We start from the raw sequence: 24,583 nt of genomic DNA, 5'->3' as shown, positions 1-24,583 counted from the left end.
AAAAGAAAAATACATTATACAGACAATCTTCAAGAGGCGCTGCAGGTGCAGCGGGCCAAAAACCACCAGTTGGAAGCAGAACACAATCTGCAGAAGGTCGAGACAGAGGCTCTGGCTGCTCTACAGAAGAGCCAAGAGGAGACCCACCAAAAGGTGGTCTCTACTAGTGATTTCACGGAGTCCTGCCTGATCGCAAAGATCCGACAGATGGAGGATACCATCGCCAAAGGAGATCAGACCCTCATCACCAGGATCCAAGATTTAGAGGATGACCAAACTCTCCTTGAGAACATCTGCCTCGACTTAAAATAAATAAAAAAATAGAAGAGAGGCATTTTTGGGAGACGGATGCGAGACCGTCAGACGGAGATGGACGAAGTGAGGCGCAAGATATCAAAGAAATAGAGAGAAGGGAAGAAAAAGGAGACCATCCAGAGCTCATTTATCTATACTTAACATTTCTTTTCTGTACTTTAAGCATAATATATTTGCTTCAACTTTCAACTTCTATATAAAAGAGACGTCAGTGTGACGTCATCTCAAGGTGACAGCTGGGGGCGGGACTTCCCCTGTGTCTTAAAACGGCTCTGCTCTACTAACACAGAGAGAGACATGTAAACCACACTGAGTGTTTGGTAGAATCTTGTGTCTCTCAAAATCACATTCTTTTTTGGATACCCCATAGTTTTGCTCCAGGGGACATTTATCTGAGGTGTGGATTCTGTGTGTAATCGCTGCCTCTCTCTGCCCCTCTGAGCTCGTTAGTGACTGCAGGGGCTCCGTTGTCACGGTTACTCACAGACGCGCTGTGCTCAGCCTGTGACTCACAGCCGATCTGTATTAGATGATTAGTGCAGTCTGACAGGACCTGAAGGTATTCAGGTCTTACAGAGGACATTTCACCCCCCAATTCTTCCTGTAATGTTTGATGAGGCCCATCAATTAATAACTTCTTAGTTTGAATAACAAACATTCCGTCTCCCAACCGCCCCCCCCTCAACCAATTCCCTTATTTCAAAATAAAAGCCTCAATGATTTTCTGTACCTTAACCTTGAAGCAAAGAATGAAGCGGTTTTGTTCAAATACGTATTGCTCTTTCAAATACTCGTACAACTAGTAGTACTTCTACAACTGATACCTCTTGTACCATTACTTATACTCTTACTACTAGTATTTCAAATGCTTTTAATACTAAAAAGACTACTTACTACTACTAATTCATTTCAGCATTTCTCATTTCTGTACTTTAAACAACTTTTCTGTTCCACAGTATGGATTCACAGCCGTTCTTCATGTGCAGAGGTTCCTCTCAGCGTCTATCAGGGGATACAGACACAAAATGTGTCAGAATTGTTTTCCCCTTCCATGACGTTCACTCACAGTACACAATCAGGGCTCCAATCCCTTCAGCGCCGCTGGAACCCATCCTCAAGCTCTGTTCAGTGTCCTGCTGCTTTAATTAAATGCAGTCTGCAATATCAGAGTGCACACAATCAAACAGGCACCGAAGGTTTGCTCTTGCTGAGGACAAAAGACAGACGTCCAAACCGGGAAAAATATATTTAAAAAAAAACCCTGATGACAATGAATTGCAGATCACGACTGCATCAGTAACAACTTAATGGATTTATTGGATGAGGTAATCCGTGACAGCCTTTTATTACCTCAATTTCCTTTAGTAATTTCTCATTTGTCCACTTTTTGTCGCAGACAGCTGTATCCTCCAAAACATTCAGTGTGCAGCAATAAAAGAACGTCCCATGGACAGCATTCCAGTCCAATGGCACCATCTTGTGGCCAAAGTGATCATCACATGTGTGTGTGTGTCCGAAAGGAGGTGACGGAGACAGAGAGACACAAACAGAGGCGTGTAACGAGAGAGACAAGGACAGAGACACAGACAGAGAGAGAATCATGTGAGAGACTGAGAAAATGTAATGCAGGAAGAGGTCAAAGGGCACGAGTCAATGACAAAAAGTGTCTGTTTCAGCGCTGCTGCCTGAGGGTGTGTGTGTGTGTGTGTGTGTGTGTGTGTGTGTGTGTGCGTGTGTGTGGGACATCTGCAGACCCATACGGTGGTCCTGCAGGTCACGACACGGACACAGAGAGACCACAGATTGTCCCGACACCGCGAAGAGAAACCACACCAGGACGTCCTGGACGCACGTTTTCTTTTGGGAGGAAGTGACGTCATCTCTTCCCACTTCCTCTTGTCTGCTTCCCGCTCACTCGAGGGCAGAGACCGCGCTGCTCTGCCCAGAGTTAACGGTCAACATTTGCTGCATTTTGAAATAAAATCCCCTCCCACTACTCCTCCTCCTCCTCCTCCTCCTCCTCCCCTTTACTTCTATTCCTACTCAGCTTCCCTCTCCTCCACTCATGAAATCCCTTCAAGAGAGGATCCCTTTGAGGGATTAACGGCACCAATGTACAAAGCTCCATAAAACGAGTGTTACAACTTGCCTGTGCTTTCTGTGATTGTGTGTCTGCAAATGTTTCTACAAATATGTTACCCAAAAAGTCCCGCCCCCCAGCCAATCTCCATCCAGGACTCTTGGTTTTATGGTTTAGTATCGGGAGAAGATAAAAGTTTCTAAAACGTTAACATTTGTACATAAAAACCTGAGAAGTTAACAAAAGTGCATCAGCACAACATTAACTAACCATTCGCTCCTCTATGCTACGCTGCCTAATGACGCTGCGATGCAGATGAACTCTTGCCCTCTGATATCTAAAAGGAGCCTGCGGATTCGTCCAATTAGCAGCCGCAATCCCCATCATTTTCACAGATGAAGGCTGCTTGGATCAATCGCCGGGGAGCTTCTGCCCGAAATACCTACCAAGAAGTGACATATCATTCAGAGAGAAGCGCATTCTGACCTAGAAACGCTGTGCACAGCGAATCCTTCCCATTTCCCTGGATGGCCAAAGAGGTTGAGGTGTGTTTGGAGCTACAGAGGAATGTGCCTAAAATAATTAAAATGGGCATTCTTAATTGAATTTTGACTTCAAAGCTAAACTGGCCATCCGATGATTTCATATAAAAATGTCTTCCTCTTCGTTTTGTCACAGCATTCGATTTATTGATCGCTATGAATGATTCTACCAGAAAGAACATTCCCGATCCGGTTTATCTTCCCTCACAGCAGTGAGTTCCAACAGCAGCCAATTTCACTTTGATATCGAATCTGTGAGCCGATAATCGCCAGAGACCCTGCGTCACACAGGTCAGAAAGCGTTCAACACTTATCCCACTAATCTGGAAAAAAGGCACACGCCAAAACAACCAGAGCACGCCAAGCCGCCAGAAGTCGACACCAAGCGGGTGATGATGATGATGAAGATGAAGATGATCGCGATGCACAGTTAACATCAGCGAAGCCAAAAGGAAAAATGGAGGCCTTTGAACCCAATAACATGCTACGACCACAGAGAGGCGGATCTACATCACGGGATGCCAGTGGAAAGAAGGTTTTCCAGATTCCAGGTGGCGAAGAGACGCCGTTTGCTGTCCCCGTGTCGGTTGACTGTGGGACACTTCAGTCCAAAAGAAGAGCGGCTTACTCGCTAACTTACGTCGTCCTCTGTTGGGTGTCCAACAATAGAGGACACTAGACGCGGGGTTTGATTTGCACCTTGAACGTGCAAAGACACAAAGAGCTCCTCGGGACGTGGAGGGACTGTCCTCCTGTTGAGGGTGAAAGGTCGATTCCGTCCTCTGCTGCCATGTGACAGGGCCGCCGTGATTCACCAGGACTATTTAACTAGCTAATGGGCTGATTAATGCTTTACTGGGGGGGAGGGGGGGGGTGATTATTCCAATAAGGGTTTTCAGCAAAGCTCATCTCGAGTCCCAGCGGGGGGGGCGATTACCCACCTCAACGCCCTGCTGTTTAAGCTGAATGTTTGATAGGGGTCTGGCAAAAGGGAGGGGGGACGGGGGGGGGGGGGGGGGGTGTAAGAGAGAGGAAATGGGTTGATCGAGGGGGGGGGGGGGGCGCAGGGGGACCATTGGCACTGGGACTGGTGTCAGATTACAAGAGCATTTCACAAGTATGTGGCAGTTTACTTCTCTCGACTTGCCGTCGTTGCCTTTCTTTTCGGTCTGGGAGGGGGAGAAGTAAGGGGGGGGGGGGCAATCTTCTTTCTTTAACAAGTCATTTAGCATACCTTCGCCAGTGGTTCCAGATGTGTGATCCACAGAGTGCATGAGAACAGCTAGCAGAAGAGCTAACAGAGTAAAGCAGTGATCCCCAAGTTGTGGGGGGTTGGGAGGGGGGGGGGGTTCTGTGGAAGTGTGAAAGGTTTCAGTGGATCCTGTGGTGTCTTCACTAGTGGGACGGCCGTGGTTGATTGATGGCCATGCTGAGTGGGCGGTGTGTGTCCGGGGGGGGGGGGGGGGGGGGGGGGCGCTGACATGGATTAAAGCCATTAGCATAACAGTGGGTCCCACTTTTGTTTCCAGTATGATATTCTCCTCAGTGGTCTATCTCCATAAGCCACCTTCCATTCATTGTGCCCCCCCCCCCCCCCCGGGGCTCCACGGCTCCGGCAGACACTGCGACCAAAAGGCTCATCCAACGCGCTGCAGCCTCACCGTTTGGAGGGGGTGGGGGGGCGTCCCAAGCATTTAGAGGGTTAACGGATACGTTGATTTGCAGTTGAAGACTAACGCAGCTTTCTGGGGTTTTTTTTTTATAGTAGAAAACATCCCAACGAGACCCCTTTCTCCTCCCATTCGCCTGCCTTGCTTCTCGCTGAAGGGTGGGGTCAGGGAGGGAGGTTTGAAGTAAGCGGGTGTGGGGCCAGGAGGAGGAGGAGGAATGGGGGCGGGGGGGGTTCTATATAAAAGCTGCCAGAACACAAGTGGGGCTTTATCCACGCTGTCCCGCTCTGGGTAACTGCTCCACCTCAGCCAGCTTCACCCTCTTCTCCCCTGAAATGGCAGCATCCTGGACGCAGGCAGCACGCGGGCCCTTCTCCACGCTCGCTCTCATGCTGCTCGCCGCCTCGCTCCTAAACGGTGAGTAGTAAACAACAACGGAACAATGCAAAGAGGGTCAACTTTTGGGGGAGACGGGAGGGGGTGTTTCTTTGAATGGCCTTTGAGTTGAATCCAGGTTTTAACCCTACAACCTATTTTTTTTTTACTCTGTACAATGCAAACAGACTTCATCTCAGCACTGGAAAGAGATGTAGAAAACGCGAGAGGCTTTCTAGGCTTCGTACAACATGTGCGTTTCCCTCAAAGAGAGCTCTGGTTACTCTGCAGTTTCCTGGCAAACAAAGGGATCATTTCAGAGGGAACGTTTAGAGTCACGTGGAGGCACATGGAAGGCTGACATGACGAAGTGAAGTTAAGACCTCCATTCTGAACGTATCAATTTGGAGCATGATGCGAAATAGATTTCACTTCTTGACTTTTCATTGGGTTTTAAACTGGGGTTTGGGACACACGCGGGGGGGGGGTACGCCTGCTATTTCCTTGACCGGATTCCCACGATCTTCAAGGACTTTGAGAAATGTGTGTATTTATATTTAGCCTTGTAATGTGAGGCCAGCTGTCTGGGATGAGGGTGTATGGAGTTTGTTACTCTGTAGTGCCGATAACTACTAAATACTTTCACATTTTTAAAATATCTCCCCTGAAGACAAGACACTGTTTCTCCTGGTGTAAAAAACACTACTTGAGTACTGGATGAAGATGAATGCGCACTCCAGTTTTACCACATTAATGGCCTGCATTGGCACGGAGGACATTGTGAAATATCTGTGAAACCTTTTAGACAGCTGGGTCGTTTCATCCCTGTGCTGCGGGGGGAGCAAAGTTCAACTTAAAGTAAACACAAAGTAAGACCGAGTAAAGGGAGCTGAGGGCTGACCTGAGGTTATCAGATCTTCTGCAGGAGGGAGAAGAACCACACACACACACACACACACCGAAAAGCTCAATTCAAACCTCGTGCCTTGTTTGGACGGGTGTGGCTTGTGGGAATGAGATCATCGGCTGCTGCTGCTCCGGTGATTTCAACCCGTAGTGCGAGTGGAGGGAAGATGAGCCCACTGTGCTCAAAGTGATGAGGTCAGAGCGGATCCACAGACGTCAGAGAGCGTAACGGTTACCCCGGCAACCTAGAGAGGGGGGGGTGTGGGGGGAGATAATCAGAAACAGCGGGTGGGGGGGTGGGGGGGGGACACCCTGGTTGGGAATGACTAGCAGACTCCTTGTGGGATGAAGCGATGTTCACTTTGACTCTTGAAACAATTGTGGTGATGCAGTTTAAGCTGCGTTGTGTTGTGTTTGTTGTTGTTGGGAGACTCTCTAGTAAACCGACCGCCCTGATCTCGGTGCCAAACCCCCCCCCCCTCCCCCCCTCCTCCGGGGGCTTGTAATGATCTAAATCATGGTTCGCGCAGCAGCCACAGCGGTAAAAAACCAAACAACGCGTTCCTCTCGCCAACAAAGCAGCAGAAACGCAAACCTGGGAGGCAGGTAGAAACACACACACACACACACACGTTCTCACACAGCAGGCTCACGTTCGCTGGCGCTGGTGTTTTGTGGTCTGCTCCTAATGAGGAGAACGGCTGCTTGGCTCCCAGCCGCCTCGTCCTTCAAACTGGTCCCAGTACCTTTACGCTCGATCCAATCTCTGCGCGCTCCGACGGACCCGTCTGCACGCTGCTGCCAGCCCGGGCTGCTCTGATCAAACGAGCAGAAGGCTCGGATGCCGTGATCTAGGGATGAAGATGCATCAAAGGGAATTCTAAGCCTGGAAAAAAAAAAAAAAAAAAAAAACTCTCGACGACTCAGAAGCAGACACAGTTCTTTGCTCCCTGGCTAAGTGTCCTTATGGCCTGGTTGTGAAAAACAACTTTCTGGACAAAATCCACGTTGAGCCTCTTGAGGCGTTGACGCCCTAAACTGCCGGACTCTGTGCCCCCCCCCCCCCCCCCCTCCAACAGTCTACCTGCACACAGTCAAACCAGACGGGCTCATTCGAGGTAATGCACAAGGCAGTGAAACTGTGGCGGGAAAAATGTGAGTGTGTGTGAGGAGGAGGAAGAGGAAGGGAGGGGAGGGGGGGGGGGGTTGATATAATGTTCCCAATTGAAAGCAGATGTCATGTTTCCTGATTGTGGCCCCCTGAAACGAGCGTCACGCTCTGGATGAGGGGGCTGCAGTGGCCTCGGGGGGGGGGGGGGGGTGACTGGTGCAGCTGGGGGGGGGTTGACTGGTGCAGCTGGCCAGCGTTGGGCGCTGATTGAAACCATCAGCTGCAGTTCTGCTTCTGCTATTAATCGCTGTGACAGAAACGACCAGGGAAGGGGTGGAGGTGCGCGGTAAAAAGGGGGGGGGGGCGGGGGTCAGGGTCAGCGGTCTGTTGTTTCAAAGCGGGTAGAGTTGCAGCGCATGTTTAACCCGAAGGGACCGAGCTCCAATGTCACATTCCTCAGCACGCTCTCAACTTGTGCGTTTATATGTGTAAAGATATGACTTAAGATATGAGATCATGAAGACCCTCCTTATTAGGAAAACATGCAATTATTAACGATTTCATGACCTGCCTAGAGAGGCCAGAAAGGGGGAACCACGTATGGAAAAATCAAGCACATTTTAAACTTTTAAACTGACTTCTGAAAGAAAGTGAGCCGCCCCCTTCTTTTTTGCTGCTTTTCTTTTATATTAACAAAAAGATATCAAATCATAACACAGTTAATAGATATTAACTTGATTTTACAAAATATCGATTTGCACCGGGAGGGGTGTGCACTTGGATCAAATTTCTATCCAATAGATGGCAGCGTGATGTTGGAGAACCTCCAGAGGGGTAATTTGAAACTAAAATGCAGAAGCCGAGTCCAGAGGCAGAAGAAGGAAAGATACGCTCCGTGACACACAGCAGTTCAATTAAGCATTAAGCACATTATTACATTGCTCAGAGAAGATGAAATAATAGCCTTTAAAGAAGGAATAGAATGCCCATTTTGAAATGAAAAATGAATGTTTTCCCCTCATTGAGTTATTATTAGTACTCTTCCCACGGACCCCACTCCCTACTGTACATGAAATGCACCCGCACAGCTTCTTCTGGACACACACACACACACTGTAGGAAAAGATTTGCAGGACGCAGAAGCCACAGCGACCAGAGGAGGCCGTATGTCTCGAGAATGTTTACAGAAGCTGTCTCAGCTGGACAGACTCTCTCACACACTCAGTCATAACAGTTGGGACATCTTCGGGGGCAGAGAAACTGGCCGTGGCACCGGTCAAGGCTGCAGACCTCATCTGTGCAACGAAAAGACCTGAGACGCAATACGCGAACTCATTTTAAGAGACTTTGTCACGTGGTAACGCTGTTTTCCTCTGTCGTGTGTAGAACATTATCACCTTACCATGCCTCGTTACAACAGAAGTGCCCCGAGGTCACGAGGCCACGTTGGTTTGGGGCGAGTCCCTCGCGGACAGCAATGGGCAGGACATCCAACAGCTGGTTCACGTTAAACATTCAGAGGCGGCGTCGCGTTGGCGTCAATTCATTTGCACGTCATTATGTTTTTTTTTCCTTCTATTTGAAGACTATTTGTTATAAATACTTTTACACCGAAGATTGATGTTGAAGCTGCAAAGGTTCGCTGCTATTATTATTAATATTATTACCCAGAACAAGAAGTCGTCAGCCAATCGCGCTGTGCGTGACGTCATAACGCCGTATCACAACGTAAGGAGAATATCTTGCCTTCATGTGTTCATGAGGCCCAGTGGTGAGTGTGAAGGCCTTAGAACACACAAGGGTGCACGGTGAAATAAGTACATGGAGATTCATTAGATGCATTTAGAAAGTGTCCGTGTGCATGTACAAATTTGAGTAAACAAAACCGAATGCAAAAACGTGCATCTGTCCACTAGGGGAAGTCAAACAATGAAGTAGTGCTCTCGTGCAAAGCGCTCTACTTGCATACAAAGAAGAACACGTGTGCCTTCGCGGGCCTGCGAGGAGGCCGATGCAGGCGCAGGAGAGAAATGACCTGTTGCCATATGGCTCTGGGCGCGTCGCTTCACATTACACTCTGCGGCGAGGGAGGGGAGCCCACGTCTCACCTCAGTAGAGGCCTGGCAGTGGCCGTGCGTGACTGGGAGAGGGCGGGCTGCAGGCTTGTCGTCTTTTTAAAAAAAACCCGGGCCGCATTCCTCCAGCCGGAGTCCCAGGAGATGGGGAGGCCTGCTGTGTTTGTCCAACGAGAGCCAGATGAAGTGGAGGAACCACCTTTAGCTGCTTTCAGAGCGTGTGAGTGGATGGTGGAGGGCGGTCATGGGGTCAGAGGTCGCAGCGTCAGGAAGTGTGCCGACCTCGAGCAGGGCGCAGCAGTCAGGGAGGCGTGTTGTTGCGAGCTGGACAGACTTGTTTTATGTGTGGTTTTAAAATCTTTAAAAAACGGGGAGATCAATGCAAGTTCCATTGTGGGTTTTTTCCATTTAAAAAACAAACAAAAAAGAAACAAACAAATTGATTTCAAGCCACTCACCACAATACCTCCCAAGTGTCCCATCAGAATCTTCACAACCCTCCAAACTGTAGCTGAAAAACTAAACATTGCCATCAGCCACAGCCTCCATCTGCAGACTCTTTATGTTGTTTTACGCAGAGCCCCCCCCCTCCACCAGCCTGTTTTGTTTTTTTAACCTCTGCGCTCTCACACTCCCGTGTGTCATGTTTGTATGAGAGAAAACCTGATTCATGCCAGACCGTCTCACGCATTTCGGAGCCTCCTCCTTTTTTTCGGGCAAAATAAACACGCGGACCACACGCCGCGGCGGCTGAGGGACGGCGGCTGGGAGTCTTACGGAGTCCTTGACCTCGTCGCTGGTCCACGCCCTCGCTAATGCTCCTGATGGTCAACCAGAGACAGGGAGGGCGGCGAGGAGAGGCAACAGTCTGGCTCCGTAGTGAAACCTGAGTACCGTCTAGAGAGGAAGCCTTCTTGCCCTTTTATTGTTGGTTCTCCGCCGGGAAGGAGAGGAAAGGAAGGAGAGGAAAGGAAGGAGAGGAAAGGAAGGAGAGGAAAGGAAGTAGAGCAAAGGAAGGAGAGCAAAGGAAGGAGGAGGAGTGCGTTTCCTCAACGGTTACAAAGAGGCGGCTTACCTCCACTCCACGGACAGTTGAAGGTTTATGCCATTAGAAGGTTTAGAACAAAAAGCAAATATTCATTTAAATACACAAACAAACTTTCATTTTGTGTTCAATCTTCATACGAAAAAAAAAAAATACGAGTGGAACCAGTGAGCAATCGCACAGTAAAAGAGGGAGAAGTAATGAGATCTACGGAGGGGAGGCATTACGGGAATGTTTTGACAGAGAAAGAGGGAAGCAGAATGCATGCTGGGTATTGTGTTTGACTCCTGAAACCTCCGTTGTAATTTGATCTGATCCGAATTAGAGCGACGAAGGCCTCCGCTCATTAGCTGCAGGGTGTGGTGCCGTTTCTTACTCATTTGCTGAGAGGATTAGATGAATGTGCCCTGGAAGTTATCCAGAGAACCTGAGCAGAAAGATACTCTTAAGACTTAGTGCAGCATTTCATCAAGGACTTGAAAATGGAAAATGGCACAGTGGTCTATTATATAATTCAAATTCTTTTTGGAAAGAGTGATGTTTTTCAAGGCATCATTGCTTGGCACCTTCCAGCAGCACATTTAATCAGAGCATCCGACGGTTTAACGGCTTGTGTGGAAAAATCATCGCGCTCACATTGATGCATTTATTTTGTACATCCCATCCTTTGCGAACCAGAAGTGAGTCACTGCGAATGAGAAGAAAATGCCTCAGAGTGGGGAAGGTTGCATTTAAATGACCTCATGATCCGCAGGTCCAAGCACATCAGCTATCTGCTGCAATGAGACCTTTCAACTAATCCTCCATCACTGCAGAGACGCAGATCAATCTCTCACGCACACAGATTGAATTCAAATCTACTCATTTTCAGAAAAAGCAACACTCAGTCGAAGCACAGCGATATCCAATCACGTTTGCACTTATTGATGCAAGTGGTGCATATTAATGCAGATTTATTTATTTTTAAGAGTGGGGCATTGTGTAGATAACAGAATGTTCCCAGATGTTTAACATTTTGTTGCCAATATCCATTGCAGTTGCTCAGTGTTGAGTTCAACAGATTCAGAAGTCACATGCCCAGCGTTGGTGAGGAGATGTTTTATTACCCTCACGTTGATAACCCGACGAGGCCGATAGACAGCGGCTGAACGGAGAGTAAAGCGCGTCATCGTTGCGACCTGCGACCGAATCCTTGGACAGATGGAAAATCTAATGAATTGACAATAAGCTCCTGCTTCAACTATTAGAAGATTTCAGTGGCTTCTTCCAAACAGAGTCACATTAAGCCTTCTTCTGATTTTGCAGCAGGGGTCGCAGCGCAGAATGACGACGATGGGCAGCAGAGCGTCTTTCCGGCGGCGCCAGGACAAACGGTTCCCGTTACCACTAAAGCTCCCAGTAAGAACACTGCCATTCATCCTAAATACGCCATTATTTGAAAGATATTAGACTGTAGAGACAAAAGAGATAATTCAAAGTATGAAAGGATCGACATTATCTATTAACCTCTGAGCTGCGCTGTGTCTGACAGCCTTGGTGTACCATTTTAAAGCCTAAAAAATTAACAAATCAACAGAGCCAACGGACCCCCAAACGGTGGTAACACCGACCATCGACTCCCTAACAACCAAAACGACTGGAGAGAGCGCAGCAGCATCACCAACGGCAACGGAAAAGGCCGAACAACAGGTCACAGAGACGGTTCCTGTCCAGACCGACCGCCGGGAGGAAGCAAAGGCCGCACCCCTCCCTCTGCCTGGCAGGGGCGACGGCCCCAACAACAAACCGCCGGTAAGATGACACCGGTCATGAAGTCATGCAGATGCAACACAGTCCACTGGCTGGAGGTCAGTTTTAATGGAATTAAGAATGAGAACAACAATCAGATACAGGATATAAGGTGGAATTCATGATATAATAACTGTTGTGTCATTTCAAGTGGTTCTTCTCCGAGAAGAGACGCATGAGAGGTCACCGTTTTTGCATGAGAAAAAGAGGATTTTCATAAATTCTGTGGCCAGAAACTTTTGTTTAAATGTGCTTTCAGCTAAAACGGGGTACAATATTGTACCACATAAAAGACACAAGTCCAATAGTTAGCTTGATGGCCTTTGAGTTGCATGCTGCAGCATCATCATCATAACAAAGCTCGTTCTGCTCCTCTCTGCAGATGGTGCCACAGGACGACGTCGTTTGCGTCAGCAAAGAAGCCGTCAAGGACAAAAACGGAGTCAGTCTAAAACTGGAGGCCTCCTCCGCCTGTGTGAGTACCCACGTGTACGCGCTCTGTGGATTGGATTGTTTAGCAGCTGTAAGCAGCCAGGTGGACAAGAGTTCTCCGTCAAAGAGAGAAATCAGGGCAGTAGAGAGCTTTTTGGGGAGATCTGAGACACTTTGCTGTAAATAATAATAGAAGAAGAAAGCAGGCGGTGGGATTTCATAAAGAGAAAATCATTTGGGACCAGCGTTAAATGGGATTTTGAGCTATTGAACTGTTCACAGGTTAGAATAAAACAGTTTTCCTGACTCTTAATTGTGTTTAATTTGGTTTTCCCTGCAGAAAGACACCAAAGTGAAGATTGAAAGTGTCCGGCAGGAGCTGTGCGGTGAAGACTGTAAGCTTTATATCTACCAAGAGGACGACTCCGACCAAATCCTTGTGACTGGAAAATACGTTGAAGGTCTGTAGCGTGATGGCGGGAATTAATATGATTAAACATTACAAAGACTGTGGCACAACCCCCACGGACACATATCCTCCAAATAATGCTCATGAAACACAAATAACATCAGCACACATAAGTCTTATTGGAAAAAGTCCATTTGGAATGAGAACCACGTCTAAATATTGTCATATTCAGAATAACAGTGGATGAAATGCAGTTACTGTAACAATCATCATGAGGCGGATTTGTACATTTTCTAGGAACCAATTTAAATATATTGCTCAAAACCTGAAAAAGTCTTATGTTGTAAATATCTGGTTGAGTTGAAACAAATCCAAACACTCAAACTGTAACGGTAAATGAATCTTCTTGAAATTTGCAGAGGACGTTGCTGGCATGGCTGGCAAGTTCAACAATGACAACATCAAAGATAAGGTACAGTATCTTATATTTATATATACACATCTCACATCGTAGAGATCCTCTACAGAACTACGCTGGTGCTCATTTGGAGTCCATAACTTTTGCATATGAAGTCGGGCCAAGTCCACATCCAACACGTTGCCACGCTGGACCACTTTGCTGATTGACTCAATCAAAATCAGACAGGAAACGGAGCAAAGCAAACCACAGATTGTGGACTTTTACTGAAGGCCAACAAAAGGCCCACAAACAATCCCCTGGTCCACCCAGGGAGCAACGAGGGCTTGTGGGTGTCACACAACAAAACACCACCATCTCCTCTTTACTCCACCCTTCAGTAAACAGCCTTATTTATAATTGACCAAGCCAAACTTTTTGTCATGCTGTCGGCTCACCGGCACACAGTTTGATCGACGCGGAAAATACCGCCAGATGTGTAGGTAAAGCTCTATAAAGAAGTCTCTGGGTGGGGTAGTTTCTCTTCCAGCTTTCATTAAACGGTAACACGATATACGCCCCCCCCCCCACCCCCAAGCATATGCATTGGCAGCTATTTCCTGTACAGTTTGTTCCGTTTGATAAAAAAGAGGCATCATTATTAGGCACAACACACCACTTGTGCTCTTTGTTAGCAGATCGGCGTGCAGGAGGCGGCACCGCGCTGGGGGAGGAACTCCAAGCTGGTGCTGGTTTCCTTGCTGCTGACTGGCCTGTTGCTGGCTGCCCTGCTGGTAGCTGGTTATTACCTCAAGACCCACCGCAGGACCTCCAAGGGAGTCCGACTGGTGAGTAGACCGGAGGAGGTGTGCCACGCCGATCAGGAGTAATTCAAACCTGTGGGCGGTTATTATTTACACGAAAACATCGAAAATGTATTTCAAACGGGCGGAATTTCCAATGGACATCAGGGGGCGCCACCTCTGGTTGTATCTCAAGAAAATGACCCTATTTATCACGTATGACCTGAGTAAACATTAAAAGCATGAGAGTAGTCAGGTGGAAAAGCAACGTTTGCTTTGTTTTGGCCTTTAAACTTCTTTCCAGTCCCATTCATTCACATCTGGTTGCGTAAAAAGATGGCCACAGCTAAGATTCCAAACTAGTGTAGTCCGCTACCCAATTGGTGACATCACCACTACTACGTCCTCTCTTTCATCTCCCCCTCACAGTTAAGCCTAACCCACAGTTAAATAAGAGTACAGAAATCACGTGTCCCTTAACTCAAAGCAGCTTGAAGAGCTTTAGAATTTTTCTACTTCCATTCCCGGCCAGCCGAAGCTCATTACATCATATTTCAAAAGTGTTTTCATATGGGGGGCACACCCATACCATGATTTGGTCGCTGATTGCTGCAGGAAGCATGCGTGCACTCTATTGTTCACCTTCTGACAGTAAAACAATCTCCTAAACCGTCATGTTCACTCAGCTGGAAGCAATAAAACCTTTTAACAAAGCGTGCATTTGTGTACTTTTTGAACAACGGCCACAAAGGGCACAAACACCATCATCTGGCTCGTTTGCGTGTGACATTTGAGTAGTGAACATGGAGCTCTGACGCTGTCCTCGCCCCTTTCCTCAGGCCGAATCTTTCCAGGTGGACGAGGAGAACCAGGCCAACACCCTGGTGTCCGTGGCCCCTCTGCCCCAAGAGCCCCAGGAGCCCCAGGAGCCCCAGGACAAGCCCACCGCCAACGGGGAGCCCGCTGCGGAGAACGGGACCAGCCCGGCCCCCAACGGACACTCTGCCACCCAGACCCCAGTGGCCGACACCGAGATGTAAGGGCCACCCGTTCAGACCAATCAACCCCCCCGCCCCCCAGGTCACACTACCCAGAAGGCCCCTCTGCTGCGTCACAGACAAACGGAGACAAATTCGACACAAAGCCTCCACATACATTTCCCCCCCCCCCCCTCCTGCACCTCTCTGGAAGACAATGACAACGCCTGTAATGTGAATAGTTAGGGATAGTTGGTGTCCACCAGAAGGAGCCCCCCCCCCCACACACACACACACACACACACACACACTGTGTTTGGACCGGCGCTGCTCAGAAGGACACGGAGTCGGGTCCTAACGATCATTGTCGAGTACACAACATCACGCCAAATACAGTGCTGTGATTTCTGGAGAGGAAGCAGCAGATGATCCAGTTGAATCCAAAGCGTTCAGACTGATGTTGTTATTGGTTACTATTTGATTTGTGAAATGTTTGTTTTCTAAGCCTCGCTTTTTGCCTGATTAGCGAATTGGGAGATGGACACAGAAGAAGGGAACAAGATAAATCTTGTAATTAAAAAACGGAAAATACCATCTTTCAAAAGAAGCAAAAAAGAAGAAGTTGCCGTTGTTACTCAACTAGCAAAGAAAGCCGGCATTCTTCTTTTGGAGCATGAAAGGAATCCGGCTGTCCAAAGCATGGAAACCATTAGCAGTGACCTCAGAGCTAAATGAGCAACTAAACCTTGACAACAGCTGACCTCGGGTCAGAGTTTAATAAGGATATGTTGTAAAGTACTCTTTTGTATTAGTGTGATGATTTTACTAATGAAATCAGTGTACAGTTTTTTTTGTTGTTTCTGTTTTTTTAAACAAACTGCCTTCGATTGCTGGAAAGCGTCTTTTTATCCAGAGAAAATGGGAGCTGGTGAACAACAACAACAACAACCCTGCCAGGATATTTCTCCACAACAACAACAAGATTTCCTGAAAACGCCCTTTTCTCCTTGTTGATATGCAAACATTTTTTCTACATTGGCGGTACAGATATTTTTTTTTTTAGCTTCTCTTCTGAACATCTGGCTGCTTTTTTGATGTACTGCATGTGTAAATATTCTCTCTGTTAAATGCCTGACTCATAAACTGTGATTGTTGACAACGTCTCTGTTGCTCCTCTTCAGCTTCCTTCTGTTGTGACCCATTCAAAACCTCCACACCAACAGTGTGAAGAGCAGTATCACACTCATTATCCTAAAAGAAAGCTTCACACTTCAACCAAAGGACACAAGGACACATGCTGTCATGCAAAGCAGTACGCTCTTGATCCTCAAATTATCTAAATTTGTCATCTATTGGAAACAAACCACACGCAATTTAATCTCCGTCAAAAGGAGAAAAACAAAAGATCTTGAAAGGTCCGTTGAACTGAAAGTCACTCTGGATTTAATGTGTCAAAAGATGATTTTAAAAAGGTTTGCTTGAGTTTACCATTAGTTTAATAAAAAAAAAAAAAAGTTGGATTTCAGTGGTAGGCTGTGAGCAGATCGATCGTCCGCTCCTTTCCTGGAGGGAGGACGACGATGTGAGCTCATCAGCAGAGTCATTGCAGAGCGACATTAATCATCAGAAATCTAAATGAGTGACGGCTGGTGGAACATCCGTAACAAACCAAATGCATTTTTCCAAACAAATAAATACCATGTACAAAGTAGTTTGTGTTGTGCAGTTCTGTTGACTTTAGTTATTATATTTCAGTATCTTCAGCCCATCCCTCCGTCCTCTTCCACAAAAACAAACCGACTGACCCAAGACCAACAGAGAGATCTTCAACCCAAACTCAAAATAAGGGGGGGGGTAACCAAACCATCCTGGATTTAATCTCCTAAGGAACCGACTTAAAATAAAGACACTTGGGCTCTCAAACCCCAAAAGAGAAAAAAGAAATGATGCAGGATTATGAAGCAAACATCGAAGACGATTTAAAGTAAAAATAAAAACAAATAAAACTCGTCTGCGTGACTAGCGTGATGTTTTACAGTCAAAGTTGTCCATTGAATTGCAAATTCCAGTCAGTGCAGCACTCAAGCCCAAATGTCCAAAAGGCAAATTGGATATTTTAAAACAGGCCATTAGTGTCGCGTTTCAGTGAAGTCAACAGAGTGATGGTGGTGAACCGAGTCGCGTGTCCGGTGGAGGGAGGAATGCCCCGATGTCCTCTTATAACGCAAGGGACGGATCGAGCTTTTAATGCTGGCTGCTCACATGTGATCAATACCTTAGACATTTGAATAGGGAATAATAACCCGGCTGCTTTTATATGAAAGCGGGATAAAACCACACAATAAAGAGATCATCTCTGGCTTAAATGAGCATGGCATGAATATTTGCGTACAAGTTCAAGGCATTGATACTTCCCCTTACGCCGTACTTGGGAATATTTGAATGCCTCTATTTGTGTGTGAGCAGCCAAGGCTTTCTGGGAATTTACATAACAGCATGCCGGGCTCGGTGATTGGTTGCTCTCTGCTCCTTCAGGTGTAGTAAAAAGCCTTGACGGGCGGAGAGGGTTTCACAGAAGGGCAGCTTTAACCACAACTCGATATGAAGCAGAGGGCTCTGGGGTGTCTCATCCTCTCGGGTCTCTTCGGGGTGGCCCTCGGTTGGTGGCAGATTTATGTTCAAGACCTAAAGACGTGGTCAGAGGCCCAGGAATACTGCAGAGAGCACTACACGGATCTGTCTTCAATCAGCAACCAGGAGGAAGAAACAAGCTTCCTGGTGAATCTTTCCCGGACGTCTGAGATCTGGATCGGTCTCCACCAAGGTGACAGCGGTGGGTGGGAGTGGTCGGGAGGTGAAAACGCATCGTTCCTCAACTGGGCAAAGGGGGAAGAGAAAGACAAGGGCAAAGGAGACAGATGCGTGGTCCACACGGATGGAGGCTGGCGCAAAGTCGACTGCAGCGAACAAAACACCTTCTCCTGTTTTCACAACGGCCTGGTTTTGGTGAAGGAGAACCAGACGTGGGAGGAGGCCATGGAGCGATGTCGCCTGCGGCACAGCGACCTGGTCAGCGTGACCTCTGAATCCGTCCTGCTCGAGACCCTGAGGACCAGCAGGGAGGCCCAGACGGAGCGCGTGTGGACCGGCCTGCGCTTCCTGGCCGACGGTTGGCTGTGGGTGAGCGGCGAGGCCATGAGCTACCGGGCCTGGAGCCCCGGGGAGACGCCGCAGTGCCCCGCCTGGACCCGGCGCTGCGGGGCCCTCTCGCTGGAGGGACGCCACTGGGAAAGCTGGGACTGTGCTGACACGCTCAATTTTGTTTGCAATATTGAGTAAAATGCTCCTTCACCGGAAAAATTTGACATTTGTTTGAAAGAAAAGCAATAAAAGAAAGTAGTAAAATGTTGTTGTTTATGGTTCTTCATATAACAAACACATTCATGGTGGTAACGGGTTTGGCTGATGTTTACCTTCGTTTTAAAAGCTAAAATACTAATAAATGAACAATGCATCATTAACGATGTTGCCTTAGTTAATAACAAGCAAGTGTTTGGGCCAAAAAAAGGGCAATGATTCACGGGTCCCTGATGGCCCGAGAAGATTCTGTCAGACAGCATGTGGTCACGAGGTCACCCGTCCTTCTGGGTGTAGATATCCAGAAGAGGGAGACTCTGTGTGTGTGTGTGTGTGTGTGAGAAGCCTGATTCTATATGTGTTGCTTTGTGTGTGTGTTTGCGGGTTGTGCGGTCACAGTAGATTAACCCCCCGCTGTCATTCCAGCTGACCTTCTTGTCACACCGACATGCGACATGCCTGCTGTAACGGGTTGCTTACCGGGCACGCCGTCTGTGAAGCTGCAGCGAAGCCGAGTGGAGCAAAGGTCAGCGTGGTGTTTGCGGATAGTGGCCCGGCAGTGTCTCCCAGCGAGGCTGGATCCCTCCATCGCCCCTAGAACATCCCTGAAACGACAAACCGGACGTCATGCTAAATGTCAATGCTTTTTAACACCTTTTAAAAATATCTTGCTGCGTGTGGACACAAGGAGCCAGCGGTCTTAGGGCTCGTCTCCACGTGGAAATGAGCCGGTCCATCTTTCATACGTTAAACTTTTCAGAATAAGCCAAGCAGCCATATTTCAGAGAGTTACAGAGATAAATCATTATTTCCCATTATCATACGTTACATGGTGCATTGTGATATTGGATTACACGCATACCTATTTAAGATAACATACACATTCAGATTCACGCATGGAGCTGTGTGGTGTGCTGTGGGGCCGCAAGGTTGGTGGTTCAAATCTCAGCGGGGTGGGGGGGGGGGGGGGTCTTTTCTAAGTGTCCCTGAGCAGGACACCAAACCCTTAATTGCTCCCCCAGGCAAAATGTAACGCATGGGTTGGAATGCAATGTGAGTCGCTTTGGATAAAAGCATCAGGTAAATGACACAAATATGTAACAAACTATACAGCGGCAGCAAATGGAAATATTTACTAACAATAAGCCTAAAAGTACAAGTACGAGTACAAACACATGCGACTTTCCACGGAACCACAGCGGCTCTGATGCGAGACAGAACCCCGTGTGATGGTCACGAGGGGGACCAGAACGAAGCGGAAGTTGTCGTCTACAGGTACTGTAGCTCCACCTGCTGGACGCGCCCCGTTATTTCAGCCATCAGGAAAATAAACACCTCTCGCTAAATGACGTTAGTCCCACAGGCTCCGTGTTTCATGACGACCTTTAAAAAGCGTCGTTATACGTTTACTCGGGTTACATCACTGCTGTTGATAGGAAACTATCAGGCGGACGTATCTGAGACTTTCGCTCGTTCTCGTATCAAAAACTGGTGAAAGTTTTGTGACGTTTTTGCATTTGAACAAATAGAAACGTCTTTTTTAGGTACTTTTTAAACGTCTTTCAACATACCTGTACTCGGAAAGACTGCGCGAGTCCGTCTTTAAAAGGCTCATTTGATTTTAATACGGGAGAGTCTGCGGCATGGCCCGCCAAAAACATGTGTGACGTCACGCGCCAATTACCGTCAGGGAGCGTAAATTGGAGGAGTGAGTCACGTCACTTACCGTAAATTGCTCTCAACACCCATCGTTGCTGAGCCACATACAATATACACTTACGATATATTTTTGAATTCAATTGTAACACAAGTAACTGAGTTAGGTTGATGTAAAAGGGGCATTCAAAGAGTATGACGCCACAGCTTGAAGCTTTTCCTTTAAGTGTTACACTGCCATCTGTTGCAACAAAACCTGCATTACAATAAAGTGTTTTTTGTCTTGTCACCGCAGAAATTTCTGGATCTGTAAGTAGCATTCGATACCAACATTATTGATAACAATAGTAATATTGTAAAGGAAAATGCCAGAAGAATAGGACGATGGGAAGTCATATCACTATGGTGTGGATATTATGCCACCTAAAAATCACAGGTTATGGCAGGTATGAAGTGACATTAGTGGAGTTTGGTGCATTCCATTAAGGACGGTGGTTTACAAACCTTCTGGCATTTTACCCTGTTCTGACTCTATAAACCCATATTCAAAATATTTTGTAATGACTATGTTATTCTATATGGCCATTTACATTTTGTGGTATGCACAAAAATAAATGCAAGTATGTTTAACTTTATTATAATGCTGTTGAGAGATGTTGAAGCGATACACTCTCGGGGCGGCATTCGGTCGCCGCGTCAACGGGAGGTGCTTTACGGTAAGAGCCGCCACCACGTGATTCCACTGATGTTTGTAAACATGCGTCAGCCACATGTGATTCTGGCGACGAGGAAAAGACTCCCCAGCCAACCAGCGGGAAGGGGAGTGTCGTGGGCGGGGCCTCCCGAGGTGCGCTATGGAAAACCGTTCGGGGGGGAAAACTCAGTGACAACGCACGCTCACAGATTGACAACAGCGACGTCGGGACTTGAGCGCTCACCCGAGGACCCGGGCCCCGGTGGAGCCGTCCGGGACACGGACAAGAACCCTTCGGCACCGAGGAGGGGGGCGGCGGTGGGGGCGGAAATTCCCTCTATGAAACGCGTAAGTCCTTCTTTATTATTATTATTATAGGAAGAGAGTGACATAATGCTGCGCACGTTGCGTAATGTCATCCACAACCGCTCGCGCGCAGCGTGGACAGATCCTACTCAAAGTAGAGAGACTCTTACGTAACAAAGTAAAAAAGTATCATGAAGGAAATCGGTTTTTTTTTTAAGTCACGCATTTGGAGGCAAACAGTAAACAGGAGGAGGTGGGGGGCGGCGTTGATGAAAACGGCATGACTACAGGTAAATTCAACTGCGTCAGCGCACGAGCCACACGGAGACCTGCGGGGCTTTCCGCCGCGATGCTGGAACGTGTCTAGGTGACAGCGCCGAGACGGGGGTGGAGGGCTGGTGGGGGGCTTCGCACTGAAATCTGACAGTCGTGCCCCATGGCGATGGTAAAATGAAGATGTAAACAAAGCGTGGGGTGGGATGGCTTGCGACGGGAGCACTCGGAATAGGATGCTGCGCAGGAGACGGGTAGTGCGTAATCCTGTGAGCGGAGGAGGATGTTACGCAGTTGATATCGGCGCTGTCATTTAACACCTCGCGGTGTTGTCTTCGGGGGCCCTGCGTGTGGGCCACAAAGCAACTCGCACTTGGTAGATAATAAATAATGAATAGAATGCATGATAAAAAAAGGATAAAGATACTTTCCCGACGTGGTCACGCTCTTTTTGGCGCACGGGAGGCTGTTCTGTTGTTTGCGTAATCGGGGGGGGGCTGGGAGGGGGGAAAGAAAAGCAGAAAAAGAAAAACCCCAAAACGGTTCACTTGACAAAATGAGAAAAGTCATTGTTGACGCAGCTTGTTTTGTCTCTCCGATGCCAAACAACAATCTGCTGCGTCACGAAAGACGCCAGTCGGTCCTTAATAGTAATCTGGCTTTTTAGTGCGCACTTGTTATGATGAAAACAAGCTCTGTTTCACGAACGCAGGGGGCGCTGCTGAGTAGCAACCTGTAGGGCTGTGGTCATCTGCTGCGAAGGGATGTCGACACACAGGTATTCCTCATCTGCAAACTGAATACGAATTTAAATGTAATACTTAACCCTTCTTCTTTCGGGATATGGACACGCTCATTAGAACGATGCAATGAGCCTTGAGCTTTCCATAACTTTCCATAACTTAACTCTGCTTTCCCCTCTAACTGTTGCTGCTGTGAGAGAACTACGCAGCGCATTTGTCTCCCTTCCCCAGACCTTGTAATGCACACCTGTCAACGCACAATGGGACGCCGCCGTACCCGAGGGGGGGTTGGGGGGGGGGGGGGGGGGGGGACGTTGCCGTCGACACCGTGGTCGCCCCCGGCCTCTCCAACCTTCCCCTGGAGACTCTGGCAAAGAGAGAGAGAGAGAGTTTTAGAACTTAAACGATGCGAGGGAACGTCACTACGGTGGTTCCTGAACAGACAGGTAAAGGTCACGGGAGGAAGTAGGTGGGGGGGGCCGGGGGGGGGGGGGGGGGGGCTGCAGCTTCCCTTCCGCTGGCCGCCGCGGTCCTGAACGTCTGAACTCCGTCTCGTGTGTCGCGTCCTCTGCAGTCGTCATGTTTACAAATGACTCAGGAGGCTGACCCGGCGGAAGGGCCGACCCACTTTTACAGGCAACAAAAAAAAACGTGGCCTCAATAGTTATTTCAGGGTGGGGGGGTGATGCCACTCCAGAGTTCCTTTACAAATCCATCCTTGCCAGCAGAGAGAGGGACCCTGAATCTGCTGGAAAGTTGGTGGGGTGAGGGGGGGGGGGCATCCCATGTGGCCCCTTTGACTAACTTCAGGAGGAGATGCGTATGCGACCCCCCCACTGCCTTTTTTTTCTCTCGCTCCCACACACTCGGATGATAGAATGGGGGCTGGCGAGGAGCCAAGAGATGACGGTGCTAAAATTAAACTCGCTGCGCCCCGCCGGGCTCGCAGGGCGATGGTGGTGATGATGATGGTGATGATGATGATGATGTATTAATAGACACGTGTGAGGCGGCGTTGGTTAGCAGGTATCATTAGCAGCCCGGCGCCTAACGAGCTGTGAAAGGGGGCGGGAGGGGGGGGGCTTAACTCCCCTCTCTGCCATTATTGATGCCGTCTACTCCTCTCTGTGCAGATCCATCAAGTTCTGCAAATACGTCTTTAAGACACACAGTACGCAGCCGGTGTGGGGGTGGTGTGTGTGTGTGTGTGTGTGTGGGAGGGGGGGGGGGGCAGTGAGACGGCACTTTGTCGGAAACTTGACCTGGCTCCCGCAGACCCCCCCCCCCCCCCCTCCAACGCACTTTTTACACGCATTTGTCGACCCGTAGAGCTGCTACCTGCCAGACATCTGATACTTCCCAGCAGGCAGAGAGGGTGAACAAAAACTGCAAGTCAACACTTCCCTGCCCACCCCCCCCCCCCCCCCCCCCCCCAATCACGCAGCAGATGGATCCAACCGAAGTGCTCCGGCGCATCTCGTTCTCGATGCAGGAAGATGACGCTGCGTTCTCATTGGTCCGGCCACGTCTCACCTGAACAAGTTCAGGTTCACCTGCCCGCGGTCACCGCTCGCATTGATGCATCCGTCCCAGTGTGTCGTTCATATACTCAAAATATGCACACATTTATTTACTGTGTTTTTATATTTTGAGCTTAAGATTTTCAATGTATTTTCCCAGATTGTTTAAATGTTGGGAGGCAGTTTAAAAAAAAAAAAAACATTTCACCTTTTGCCCTGCTGTTAAATTAGGAGCTGTAATCTGTAAGAGGATTAGCCTGCTACCCTGTTTACTACCCCTGTCACTCACATGCAGGCCTTCACAGCTCGTTTCGCCTCGCCTCCTCTAAACATGACCCGACACAGTGGCTCGTGCACAGAGTCAGAAACAGCTTGATGATCGGGGGATTATTTCTGCTGTTTACCTTTAGTCAATATATATATATTTTTTAATCATCTGGTCCCGTGATTTGTTGCCGGGGCGGCTCACGCGCTTCTGCACTGTGTCTCTGAATGAAACCGACGGTTGCTTATTTGATCTCTGTTTTTGTTTTAAAAGGAGGCGGATGTGCCTTTAACAAGCAGCGGATGGTCAGGTGACTTGGCAAAAAAAAAAGAAAAAAAAGAAAGAAGCTTTGACGCAGAAAGCAGCCTCTGCACGCACACACGCACACACGCACAATAGCTCGTATTAAAGAGAGCAGCAGAGAGGTGGATGCAGAGTTCACGGATAGCGTGGTGACGTGGGAGGAGTCAGGGCAGGAACAAACAAGGAGGAGACGGATGAAAGCAGCGCTTCGGGCCTTCCCTCTGCACGCCGTGCGCCGGAGTCACCCTCCAAGCGGACGCTGCGCTGCGCTCTGACGGAGATTGGAGGATATTTGAATCTCTTTCAGCCGCTCGGGTCAAAGTGGTTAAAAACAAACGACGGGCCGTCACAAAGGGGCCCCGAACGGAGAGATGTAACCGCTCAACTGCTCCTGTTCCCAGAAGCCAAAACGCTAAAGTAGCAGCGAAGAGGATTAGTGACAGGCAGGGAAATTGTCCCCGAAAGACACATGAAGGTTTTGGGATTAGTTGCTGAGTCACAGGAGACACTGATCACCTGCCTTCGTGGGCCTCGCTTATTG

General features: G+C 48.3%; 2 protein-coding genes across 2 annotated transcripts; both read left to right on the top strand.

The window, feature by feature from the left end:
- Nucleotides 1-4,800: 4,800 nt before the first annotated feature.
- On the top strand, nt 4,801-16,088 carry si:ch211-286o17.1 (hematopoietic progenitor cell antigen CD34). The gene is made up of 8 exons (XM_037448371.2): nt 4,801-5,024; nt 11,425-11,517; nt 11,696-11,910; nt 12,290-12,382; nt 12,680-12,800; nt 13,168-13,220; nt 13,844-13,993; nt 14,788-16,088. The coding sequence occupies exons 1-8, from the start codon at nt 4,943-4,945 to the stop codon at nt 14,986-14,988; spliced, it is 1,008 nt and encodes a 335-aa protein (XP_037304268.2). The 5' UTR covers nt 4,801-4,942; the 3' UTR covers nt 14,989-16,088.
- A 117-nt stretch (nt 16,089-16,205) lies between these two features.
- LOC119194207 (secretory phospholipase A2 receptor-like) lies at nt 16,206-18,706 on the top strand. Its single transcript, XM_037448372.2, has one exon. It carries the CDS (start codon nt 17,527-17,529, stop codon nt 18,262-18,264), a length of 738 nt encoding a protein of 245 aa, XP_037304269.2. The 5' UTR covers nt 16,206-17,526; the 3' UTR covers nt 18,265-18,706.
- The last annotated feature ends 5,877 nt before the right edge of the window (nt 18,707-24,583 follow it).

The sequence above is a fragment of the Pungitius pungitius genome, chromosome 8 (assembly GCF_949316345.1).
Source record: "Pungitius pungitius chromosome 8, fPunPun2.1, whole genome shotgun sequence".
Classification (NCBI taxonomy): Eukaryota; Metazoa; Chordata; class Actinopteri; order Perciformes; family Gasterosteidae; genus Pungitius; species Pungitius pungitius.
This window is presented reverse-complemented; position numbering and strand designations above follow the sequence as displayed.

Bases quoted from the DNA above. Each gene is read 5' to 3' on its own strand.
- si:ch211-286o17.1 (XM_037448371.2), top strand. From the start codon at position 4,943: ATGGCAGCATCCTGGACGCAGGCAGCACGCGGGCCCTTCTCCACGCTC. The intron at 11,911-12,289 runs GTAAGATGACAC...TCCTCTCTGCAG, and splicing joins GCCCCAACAACAAACCGCCG to ATGGTGCCACAGGACGACGT. The intron at 13,994-14,787 runs GTGAGTAGACCG...CCCTTTCCTCAG, and splicing joins CCTCCAAGGGAGTCCGACTG to GCCGAATCTTTCCAGGTGGA.
- LOC119194207 (XM_037448372.2), top strand. From the start codon at position 17,527: ATGAAGCAGAGGGCTCTGGGGTGTCTCATCCTCTCGGGTCTCTTCGGG.